This window comes from Agelaius tricolor, unplaced genomic scaffold (assembly GCF_023055355.1).
Source record: "Agelaius tricolor isolate 1412-34295 unplaced genomic scaffold, bAgeTri1.0.p SCAF_1, whole genome shotgun sequence".
NCBI classification, from domain to species: Eukaryota; Metazoa; Chordata; class Aves; order Passeriformes; family Icteridae; genus Agelaius; species Agelaius tricolor.
Window position 1 is genome coordinate 23,500,095 of NW_027269261.1, and position 11,458 is coordinate 23,511,552.

General features: G+C 46.4%; 1 protein-coding gene across 1 annotated transcript; it reads right to left on the reverse strand.

Moving 5' to 3' along the window:
* Window positions 1-1,405: 1,405 nt before the first annotated feature.
* On the reverse strand, window positions 1,406-8,418 carry SERTAD4 (SERTA domain containing 4). The gene is made up of 4 exons (XM_071426750.1): window positions 8,298-8,418; window positions 7,779-7,959; window positions 7,285-7,400; window positions 1,406-4,353 (listed from the first exon to the last, which is right to left on the reverse strand). The coding sequence occupies exons 2-4, from the start codon at window positions 7,942-7,944 to the stop codon at window positions 3,592-3,594; spliced, it is 1,044 nt and encodes a 347-aa protein (XP_071282851.1). The 5' UTR covers window positions 7,945-7,959; window positions 8,298-8,418; the 3' UTR covers window positions 1,406-3,591.
* Window positions 8,419-11,458: the final 3,040 nt, after the last annotated feature.

Here is an 11,458-nt window from a genome sequence, read left to right on the forward strand (position 1 = left end):
GCACATCACTGCCAGCTGAGGCTGTCTGAGTGTTGAGGATGCTTCAGTACCCATGTTAAGCTGTTTCAACAGATTAGCTAATACAGTAAAAATAGTAAAATTTTACCAAAAGTAGTGAGTATACATGAAGCACAATGATATTATGCCATGTGCTTTGAAAAAGAAACATGATTTTTTAAACCCAAATGAACTGTGCATTTCCAAGTGAAATGTATTACCTGGATCCTGAAGATAAGATGACACTTCTGTTCCTAGTGACAGCAAAATTGATGTGACAACAGAAACATTTTTTTCTGTTGCTGTTTGGCATGTGCTGAAAGGCACAGTACTTTATAGTCGTACAGTCTAGGAGCAAAGTGTCTCATGACAGAGAGAAAAACAATCTTCCTAGAGAGAAGCGCTTCTGTCCAGCTCTTCCTGGCAGGTAGGCCAGGATCAAGTCCAGGAGCATTCATTTAGCAGTTATGTGGGGGACATACGGACGAAAGGCATTCATATAATCTTGTAAAAGAACTATTTCTTGAAAATTTTTGATACTAGCAAAATGTCCTTAGCACTGGAGTGTGCAGTGGGGAAAAGGCTTATCAGGCTTACAGTCTTCACATGCCATAAATCAAATTGAATTTAGGTCCATTCAGTCTAGGCCAGGATGGAGATCCTATCAAGGTCTATTGCTTTTCTGGGTATGGGACAAGGGTGTTTCCACCTCCCTTTTCTAATGTGGAATACCTCTGTCTCTTGTGAGGCCAGCAGGATAACTCAGTGGACTCCTGATTACAATACATCTACCTTCAGTATTTGCTATTATTTTGTGAGGCAAGGTCCAGAGAAAGGCATAAAGCCCCACTTATCCGTAGGGCAACTTTCATTAGATGCCATTTCCTGCCTTACAGACCCTGATGACAATAAGACTGTCTAAAGCTGTTACAGGTTTATTTCCAGATTAACCCAGTAATCTTTAGTCTCTGGAACTAAAGAAGCCATTATACAGGCCAGAGGAGACAAAGATCTGCTGATCCATCACTTCAGCTTGTGCAAATTCAACTGAGAAGCCTCTGCAACAGGTTATGTGTGCAGGCTTGTTCTGGAGGACCAAGGAGCCCTTTAGGGTCAAAAAGCTTTCAGCCCCCCCAAAAGTGTTAGCTGATTTGTGGTTTGGGCAGCATTTGGCCAGGTGTTTTCCTTGGCTGTACGTGCAAGTCTACAGAGAATCTGTTGCTTCTCAGTGCACCTTCAGACTGTCCTAAATGCTCCTGAAACCCTGGCAAGGCTGAGCTCCCTCACAGACCCAGTGCACAGTCAACAGCTCTGCAATCTCTAGAGCAGGGAGCACATTGATTAAACGGTGTTTTCTTTGGTGAGGGAGGGGAACGTGGGGAAAAGGACCCAGTAGCCATTGGAGATGTAAAATTAAAATGAATTTTGGTCATTTTAATAAATATATATCAAGGAAATTTCACTTTACTACAACAACACGTTAGTATACAAGCATCTAATATTTAAGCTTAAAACATCAAGCGTTTATCAAATATTGGAAAAGAGCAGACATTACTAGACTATCTGGATATAACACAAGAAAAATCAGGTTTTTAAAAAATTGGTCCTTGTGGACAAATGTCTAAATGATGATCCTACTCATACACTGTATGAATGAGATCTATATTTAATATTATTATTATTAATAAAAAAGCTTCTGTCTTGGAGAAATCAGGCGGGACTTGTACTTTCCTTATTTGTCATTTTTCCCAATGATAACCCTTACAAACTTAGCAGTTTAAACTCACCTGACTTCATAAAGGTTACCACTGATTTATATCCTGCTGTATTTGTGTTCACCTTGGCTGGGGGGGTAGCTTTTACCCGTGACCACTGGGCTTTCTGAAAAAAGACCATACAGCTTGCAAATGTATTTTGCTACCCAAAATAACCATGGCCCAGGACTCCTCCAGCTGAACCCATGAACCCAAAGCAGGAGGTCTCAGATCCAGAGTCTGTCTCCAGCGCCAAGCCTGGGGCTGTGTCCCCTTGGGGACACTCCTGCCCTGCACTGAGCTGGCTGCTCCCCCAGCACAGAGGTGATCTTCACCCTTTAGGCAAGAAGCAAGCAGAGATGTCACTTCAGTGCAAGATGCTGTGGGAACAGGCAGCTATTTATGAGTCAGCTGTGGCCTGGATGTGGCTATTTTGCTGAGCACATCCTGCCAGTTGTTATGGGGACTGTGGGAACTAATTAATTTGGTGAATCTAAGACTCACTCCAACTTGGTCCTACCCCAACTAATGTCTTCTGGGCATTTTACACAGTACACTTTTGCAATCAATCTACCTAGGGATGCCTAATGTTGTCCTCAGCCACTGAAATCTCCAAAATGTTCTTTTTTAAAATTAAACCCCTTACATTCATTCAGATAAAACTGCGTTTATCGCCACATTATTAATTAACATTGTGCTTTTTGCCTTCTTGTCTTTTTTTAAATCAACGGCAAAAGTAATAGAAAACTCCTGCATGCTTTTGCAATCTAAAATAGAGAAATTATGTGAAACAGAATAAAGTATAAAACATGCCACTGGGTCATGAACTTCATTATACGAAGAAGAAAAAAAAAGAGCCCCAGCAACAGACAGTTGCCATAGAAACACTCAAGCATCGAATGCTTGTTTACAAGAGACATCTCTCTATTGTTTCTTAAATCCCTTCCTAAGGATGGCAAATCAAAAAGCAATTGAGCATCAAAAAGGAAGAACAGAGATGTTTGAATAGGAAGTTGAACTCAGTACTTCAAAGGTTAAAGGTTTCTAATAATATTGATCCACCCTGTGGGTTTCTTTTTTAATCTCTGTTTAGGTTAAATCCCTGCTGTATCAGATTCATACTTAATTTTCACACTGGCAAAAATTAAGACAAAAAGTAAGGCACCAAAAAAAAACCTGCTTTGTGTAACAACAAACCTCATTAGTTATTACAGCCGAGGTGAAAACATGCAAGTAACTTGAGCTGCATGTTTGATTTTGATTAAGATTCCATAAACAGGTTATTTCTTTATGCTATGTCCTATTTTGTCAGTTGAACAAGATGCTGAATACAGGAATTCAAGAGTATCACTACAAAACGTAAGGATGGTTTATTCCCAATCCATGAAGACAGTCCTTTGTCAGAATGAATACTGAGTTACAAGGAGCACATCATCCTTGCTGGTAGCATCAATTTGTTTACCAGACTTCTAATTCCTTGGTAAACATAATGGAGGTTCTTCTTAATTAATGGCAGACTTCTTGGGGGCGGGGACATGTAAAACGATATGTTTTCCCCATCTGGCTGATTGGCATTTTCAGCGACGAGAGCTCCACCATAGCTGCACAGACTACAGTGCTCAGCAGCAATGCAACTGTGTTCTTTCTGAAGTCTCCACGTTTATAAATAGCTGCTGATGCGGGTGGCAGAGATACTTTACGCAATCTGCTCTACGCTCTACACGTCACGTTTGTGGCATGATTGTACCATTCGTAGAAAACTATAAAAAATCCGTTCAAAATAAAAATTTGATAGAGAAGGAACATGCTGTGCATGCTTCAATAGAGCAAGAAAGATGCCTCATATTTTACTTCCTTTGTTGCAGCAGATTTTATTACTTGGTAAAGATTCCTTTTTCCTTAAGGATTTTTTCCAAGACTCACTTACGTTGCTCTTGTCATTACATCCAGTCTCAAAATAGTCATAAAATTTGCCTTTACATTCAAGAGCATGGGTGCCTCTTACAGGTTCACAGTTTAGGGCGATGCTTTCTCTTTCAGGTTCATCACCTCCATTCTTGTCATTAAATTTTGCCTTTTCCTGATTACTGTGAGACCTGCCATTAGTGATGAATATTTCATTAGCAGGTATCTGGTCATCATTTCTGTAAGAAGGTGCGCTGCCAACTTCATAATCCACCTGCTGGGAACAGCTTGGCAAAGAGATGGGAGGGGGGGAGGAGGAGGAGGAGGAAGAGGAGGAAGAAGAAGAGGAATTACTTTCTGTACTAGCATTAACAGAGTAGGGTACATTTAAATAGTGACTGCCACATTCTTGATAGAAGCAGCACATGTGGAGCTTCTCGTACTCCTCCTTTGCCATCCGAAGGCGTTTTCTGTATGGGCAGTCCTGAGGCACAAACCACTCTTGTGGGGAGGTGCCACTGAAGGAGCAGGTGGAGAAGCACCAGTTGTTCTGCATGATGATCTCTCCGTGGATTCTCTTCATGAGATTGTTGATGAGGACGGATCTGCGCAGGTAGACTTCAGGATCATCAATGAATTTCAGCTTTTCCAAAGACATGTAGAGAATATGGGCCCGCTCCTCAAACACGGAGATTGTCTGAAAATGCAAAAAACACGATATGGAACTGAAGGCAACCAGTTTTGTTACAGAGAAGGAGAAAGGAAATGAAGTAAAGTATGCCCTCTGTGTCACTACTTTTCTGTTCTTTTTCTGAGGCATCTAAAACTGGCTTTTTTTCATTTTGCACATCCTTGTAGCTGGGGACCTGCTTTTTCTTGGCCACAGCATTCCCCCATGTTTAGGGGCTAAGCAGCTGAGCTTAGGGTAAGTAGCTGAGCATTACACCACAGAGGCAATTGCAGGGCAGAAATCCAAGGTGGGAGAGTAAAATCCAGATGCACACATCTGGCTCTTTAATTACATTTGGGACTAGAACATAAAATTGTTGTGCAGTTTTGCTCCAGTGATGGCTAGGGGGGCCTTTTGTTGCAAATGGACCCAATTCCATCATCCCCTGTGGGGCTTCTGCACAGCTCTGAAGCCAAGCAAGGGTCCTTCCTGCGGCGCCAAGGTTTGCAAGAGGCAGCCAGCAGCCATCGCCTCACACAGCAAGGGCTGCAGCATTTCATCTGCTGCCAGTGGAAGGGGCCCTCCAGCCAGGAGGTCTCCATTTGCCAGGCTCTTACACTGCTCTTGTGCACAGAAGTGCATGCAGGGAGGGAGGCAGGGAGAAACCCATCTCAAAGCATCCCAGCATCTGGAGAGCAGCTGTTGGCCTGTGTGCTACGCCCTGTGCTCTACAGGACCGGTGGGAATGCAGATAGGCAGGGATAAGGTCAGGAAATGAAGGGAGGACAGGGATTTGCAGAAATCCTGGCTCTACGCCCACAGATTTGTTCTCCCTTCCATGGTCCTTCCAAGACTACCTTTCTCAGCACTGGCAGCATGAGCAGGTTACTGCCCCTGGGAGGCCCCGGATTCTGCACTGTAATCACTACCCTGGGAATCAAAATAAGAGAGGGGGCAATGCATGCTACTGTAAGCACTAGTAACTGATTTTCATTTTTAGTAAGAATTTGGTTCGCGTAGGAGGAGAGCAGCACAGCACAAAGAGAGACTGCTCTAAATCCCCCCATCTGTGGCTTGATCATTCTTCCCTTTCCCACATGGTTACAGCATTTTTGCAGAGTGGAAGTCGTAGCTATGAGGACTGAAAGAGCTTAAAGCACAGCTGCTTTTCACATCCATTCAGCTCTCCCCAGCCCTCTAGCTCTTTCCACAGCCTGGTCATATCTGAGAGGCTTAGAAGCAGCACAGCGCCTCATAAAAACAAAAATTGGCCATAATTTCATATGAGTTCACAGCTGAAGCTCTTTGTTAGAGAGAGTAATTTTCTATAATAAATGACTCATTTTAAATTATATTAAGCCTATAGGTTCATTTGCATCCTTTGTACCTGCTGCAGCAACAGTCAGTGAAGCCATAAAAGCCTGGAGCAAACCAGTAAGCCTTCAACTGGGATGCTCCTGGAGATATTTACTGGAGGGACACCAGTAGGAACAAGTTGTCAGAGGCTTTCTTCTACATGTTTGCCAGCAGCCCTCTGGAGAGAGGCCCCAGGCCCTTCCATTATACCCTCTAAGGGACAAGTAGCCTCAGAACATAACTCTTTACTGGGTGGCAGAGGTATAAACATGTAAGAAATTCAAGGAAACCTTGTGGGCATCCTCCCTGTGCCAGAGCTCAGTGCTGTAAAGAAGAAAATGTATTTTGGCTCAACAGAAGAAATTGGTGACCCAGAATTTCTGACATGTTACACCTCTGCAAACAATAGCACAAAACAGTGGCTGGGTCTAGCTTACCAATGCCTCTACAACTGCTTTTTATTGCTGTTAGAAAAGACTAAATAACTATTCCTCCTCTCCCTCTTTGTAAGGAAATTAATCACTGATACAAAAATCCAATCTTGTAAAAAAAACCTGGCTGAAAATTGGGAGAGTGATGTGACATGTGTGAGACACTCACTAACCAGAGCACTTTCTGCAACACCCTTGGTGCTGTTTATTCACTGCTTTGGCAGCAGACCAGACATCTTCTGGAATTAATAATTTTTCACCTTTCTGGTCCAGGTACTTATTTCCAGACAACTCTATTTGTAGCTGAAAATTCCTTCAACTACTCTAAGGTCTTTGGGAACTGAGCTCAGCATTACTGCTTGCTTCTCCTCCACAGAAATCCCTCCCCCATTGCCAAGAGAACATGGGTGGGACTGGACTTCCGTGGGCCAGGTAGGAGTCAACAAGGTAAGAATGGTGTCTCAAGGCATGAGCTATCCTTAAGCACTTCACCCCAGGCGTTCAGTTCCATGCAGAACTGAGCCCTTAATGAAGAGGAGCATAAAACCTCACAAAAAAAAAGTCAGATTTCAATTTATGTATTCACTGGCCTGGGAAATGTTTGCTCTAATCTCTCCCCTGGCAACTTTCACCAAAAAAAAAAATTCCTTCATTTACTAATCTGTTCTTTGGGAGTTATTAGCTTTTTAATAAACATGATTAAATACTGAGGGAACTTGTACTCGCTTTCCAAGTCATTCTGTTTTTTTAGAGGATCTGTGACCAGTGAGGGGTATATGGAACCTCTTACTATTTTCCTCTCTGGAAAGAAAGTTTTATATGAGTGGGAAATATTTTACTTATATTCTTCCTTTCTGTCGTTTAAATGCTGTTACAGATCTGTTTCTGTAAGCAGGGCATGAACTAGCTAAGAACAAAATAATCTGAAAAAAAAGTATTCTCAGCATCTCCATTTGCAGTTGTTATTAATGCAGAAACGCCTTTGCTTCTTCTGCAATTGATGACAATACAACAATAAATGTGAAGAAGTGACAACTGTTTGTTTCTGAGCAAACAGCTGGATCATTCTCCTAATTTCAGCAGAGTATTTCAGCCTTCTGGAAATGGGTCAATCGAGTGTTACTAAGCATCTGAAACTCAGAGTAAAAATAATGACTATTAGAAAACATACTTTATGTGTACAGCTGCTGAGTGGCGGATGAAAATCCTCTTCTTCCACATATTTCCTTTTAAAGTATGTGATCTTGGATGTTGTTACAGGATTTGAAATTCCCCTGTAATGTGATCCTGTGGGTAATAAATCAGATATGACAAATGACATGCGGTTTGCCGGAGGTTCTCCAAACAAAATACTTTTCATTTCCCTTCGCGCTACAGGAGAACGCCGCCGCATATTTTCGCATCTATTCGCGGCGATCAGAAATGAACCCTCTCCTGACGAGCGCCCGACCCGGGGCCGGTGTGAGCGGCGGCGCGGGCAGCCGGGGCCGCCGCAGGGACAACTTCGCCGCTCCGCCGCTCCCGGTGCCGAGCGCCGCCGGCCCCGCGCACCTGCGGCCCCGCGGGAGCCCCCCGCCCTCCGCCCGCCTCGCTCCGCGGGCAGCCCCCGGTGCCGCCCGCTCCCCCGCGGCGCTGCGGTGCCCGGCCGTGCCCTGCCGTGCCTACCTGCGGCGGGGGGCCCGGGGGCCGCCGGGGCCGGGGCCGGCGGGGCGGCGGGGCCGGGGCGGCCGCAGCAGGGCGGCTCCCAGAGGGCGCGGTAGGCGGCGAGGTCGGCGGCTCCCTCGGCGGCGATGGGGCGGCCCAGCCGCTGCATGGGCAGCACCAGGGTCATCGCGGGCGCCGGCACCTGGAAGCGAAGCAGCGCGGTGAGCGCCCGCCGCCCTCACCTGCCCCCCGCCCCGCCGCGTCCCGCCCCCCGCGGCCCCCGGCAGCCAGACCTCTGCGCACACGTATATTAAAAACATACGCACATCGAGCTCACATAGACACGCGTTTGGGGTTTATTCCCCCCCTGCTTACGGCAGGAGAAAGAGCGCAGCCCTCTCCCACAAAGGGCGCGGGGTCCCCGGCACCCGGAGTTGGTGCGCGCTCCCCCCGGGCCGCCCCCGGCCCCGCTCCCGCCGCCCCCGGCCGCGCTCCCGCTCCCCCCGCCGCCCCTTCCCAGCCCCGGCGGCGCTCACACACCGGCACGGATCCGCTCACTGGCTTCCCATTTCCTCCCGGCGGCGGTGGCACGGCGCGCTCGGCACCGGCGGGGTGCGAGTCTGCCTGTCTGGGTGCGTGTGTCTGCCGTGCGTGTGTGTGTGTGTGTAAGAGAGAGAGAGCGCGCCCAGCAGTCCGGGATCGCGTTCCTTTCTTCTTTCTTCTCTCCCAAACGATACAGACAGCGGAGACTTAGGTAGTTGTTTCCACTAGCCCCGATCGGACTGAACTGGATCTGCCTCCAGTCAAAACACTGCGAGACTAAGACAGAAAATTGGCTCCGGTTTCACGCCGTGAGTTGAGGTCCCACCGGAGCCAAGCACAACATCGGCGGAGCGGGCGGAATATTAAGCAGGAGCGGGGACTCCGGGGCCAGCGCCGGGCTGCGAGCTGCCTCCTGCCGCGCCAGCGGGCGGGAGGGGAGGGGAGCAGGGGGGGAAGGCGGCAAACTTTCTGCGAGGAGCGAAGGATGAGTTCATAGTCACCTACTTCTTGGCAGAGGAGCGCGGAACAATGCGCCCAGACACGGCCCGGCCCCTCCCTCTCCTTCCTCCTCCTCTCTCTAAGAAAGCGGGATGTAGTTTCCCCTCGGCGCAGCCCTCCCGGAGGAAGGCGACGGCCCGAGCGGGCGGCGGGAAGGAGGGGCTGCAGGTGGGCAGGTGGAATTTCAGCAATTGTTTGTGTTAGCAGCTGAGCGCTCTCGAACAAGAGGAAAAAATAAACCGCAGCAGAAGAGGGAGGAAAAATAAATCGTTCACATCTGCCAGTTGTTTTCTTAAATCCTAGCACAAGGCTGCTACTTTATTAAGAAACGGCTTCCAGCGTGCGCTGTTTGTGTCTTGGATGCCTGCGTGCACGGATCTGCCTTGCCTCCTCACCGGGGCAAGAACGGGAGCTGAAGGCACAGGCAGCTGAGGTCCCCAAGCAGTTTGCCTCAGTAAAGGCCACCAGCCTTGCTGCAGCCGGACTGACAGGTGCCTAAACCCCTTCCTCAGAGCCAATTTACTGCTAAAACACTGCATGCAGCCCTCAGACATTTTTCTTGCCATCTTCCTTTTCTTGGACCAAGAAAGAGCACAGGGAATGGCAAGCCACTGGATTGGCCCGTTGAAAGTTATCCCTGGCATGGGCAATATATATTATTTATTCCCCACAGCTTTTCTTACCAGCTGAGTACCAACACATGGAAGGAGTGGTCAAAACAAGTGAGTCAGTCTGCTGATGTAACAGCAGGGCCAAGAAGTGACCCAAGAACTAGCTAAAAAGTAATATATTTTGTATCTGAAAAGATTACACCGTCATTAGAAAGCAGCAATAGACTCTTCTCATTAATCCAGATGGAGGAATCATTCACAGGGGCACATCAATCTTCTCACATTGGCAAGACATCAACACTCAGTGTTTGTCCTGAGAGAATAAAGGTTGGAAGAAACTCACTGCTGCTTCTGGAAGTCAGGATTCCTTTGCTCGTAATGAATTCAGCACCTCTTTGTGAATTTACTTTTTTTTTAAAATAAGAATCAGAGATTTCAAGTCTGCATCTTTTTCTTACCATATTTCCTCACAAACAGGTCTTTCTAAGCTCAAGCAGAAACATGCAGGAAGGAAGGAAGGAAGCATTGGGATGCCTTCTGCCCAGTGCTGCTAATTTATCTTGAAAAACTGAGTTCTCTGGACAGCCACAAAAGTAAATGAACTGTTTCTTCTATTTACAACATGCAAAATTAATAGAGGCAGGCTAGTTCACTTCCATAAACAGCTACTGTCCGCTCACATTCTCCATGTTTCCAAACTGCATAAAAACAAGGCATAAATAATATCCCTTCCCTGGGAGAAAAAACCCCAATCACCAGAAAACCAAGGCCCCAAACAAAGCTTGTAGGTCTCAGTTTGTTTTATAAAGATTTAGAGGTGGCTCTCAGCTACAAAATAAATCCTATTTTGTGGCAGAGGAATTGCTTCAGCATACAGAAGCTGAGAATGAGTCCTTTCAAAAGGTCTCGTGGCTCTGGTTGTGCTGTTTGTTCCCCTTGGATGTTCAGAAGCACTGAATTCCAGCTGCTGCAGATGAGTGGGAAGAGAGCTGCAAGCACCCAGCGCATGGGAAAAGTCCCTCCTTGCAGGTAGAGTTGGACACAGCAGAACTGTGAGCCAGTGTTTACTGGGGAAGAGCTGCTGGACCCAGCTCTGCAAACAGGACCTCTGGCACTGCTCCCCACGAGCCAGCCTACTGCTTTTCCCATTAAGGGTGGCAAAATCCATTCCTGAGAATCTTGCCAGAAGTCACACAGCAGATCAGTGTCAGCGCCAGAAATAGAACCAGATCTCATCATCCTCCAGCCCAACCCATTTCTATTACATTATCTTATGCAATGGAGGGATTTCATCCAAAATCCCATTGGTTTCAATGAGACTTTGCAGAACAGCACACACATTGTTACATTTCCATTAGCGCCTCTGGAAATAAAGGATGAAAGATGTACATTTGAACATACAATACATTAACCATATAAAATTACAGCAAAAGGTTGACACTTAGGGCTGGATTCAATTTTGAAAAATCCATTTGGGAGCCTTGTGTGGGCTTCAGTGGCATGGAAGCCAGGCACAGTTTTTTATTGAACCCAGCCCTCCATCCTTAGGCTACCAGAATTTTTCCATTTTGTCAGCCAAATGCATTCAGTGTGAGGACACCCCGAGGCATCTGCAGCAGCCTGAAGGTTAAAATGTCAAAGTTTTTCCGTGTTCAGTTTCACACAGTAAGACGACTATACATTGCCACGCTACTCCATTTGCTGGGGTTTTCACTCCCTATTCCTTCAGAGCCATTATGATGTTAATGAGAGAACTGTAATGATGCCATTCACATTACAAAAAGCCTGATGCGATGTCAGAGAAAGGGGCTTTTTATACAGTTCCAGAATGCCTCTAAAAACCCAAACTTAAATATAAAATGCCCATGACTATAAAGCTGCAAATCTCACTGAGACCAATAAAAACAAGGGAATAGACTTAAGATGGCTATCCCTTGTTTAGCCCTGGGTTTGTACCCGAGTACTGCAGCAGGTTCAGTTTTTATCACATAGTGTGTAGCTTTCCATTTCATAACAACATGGCTTGAGGAGAGAATAGCATTTCTGAGC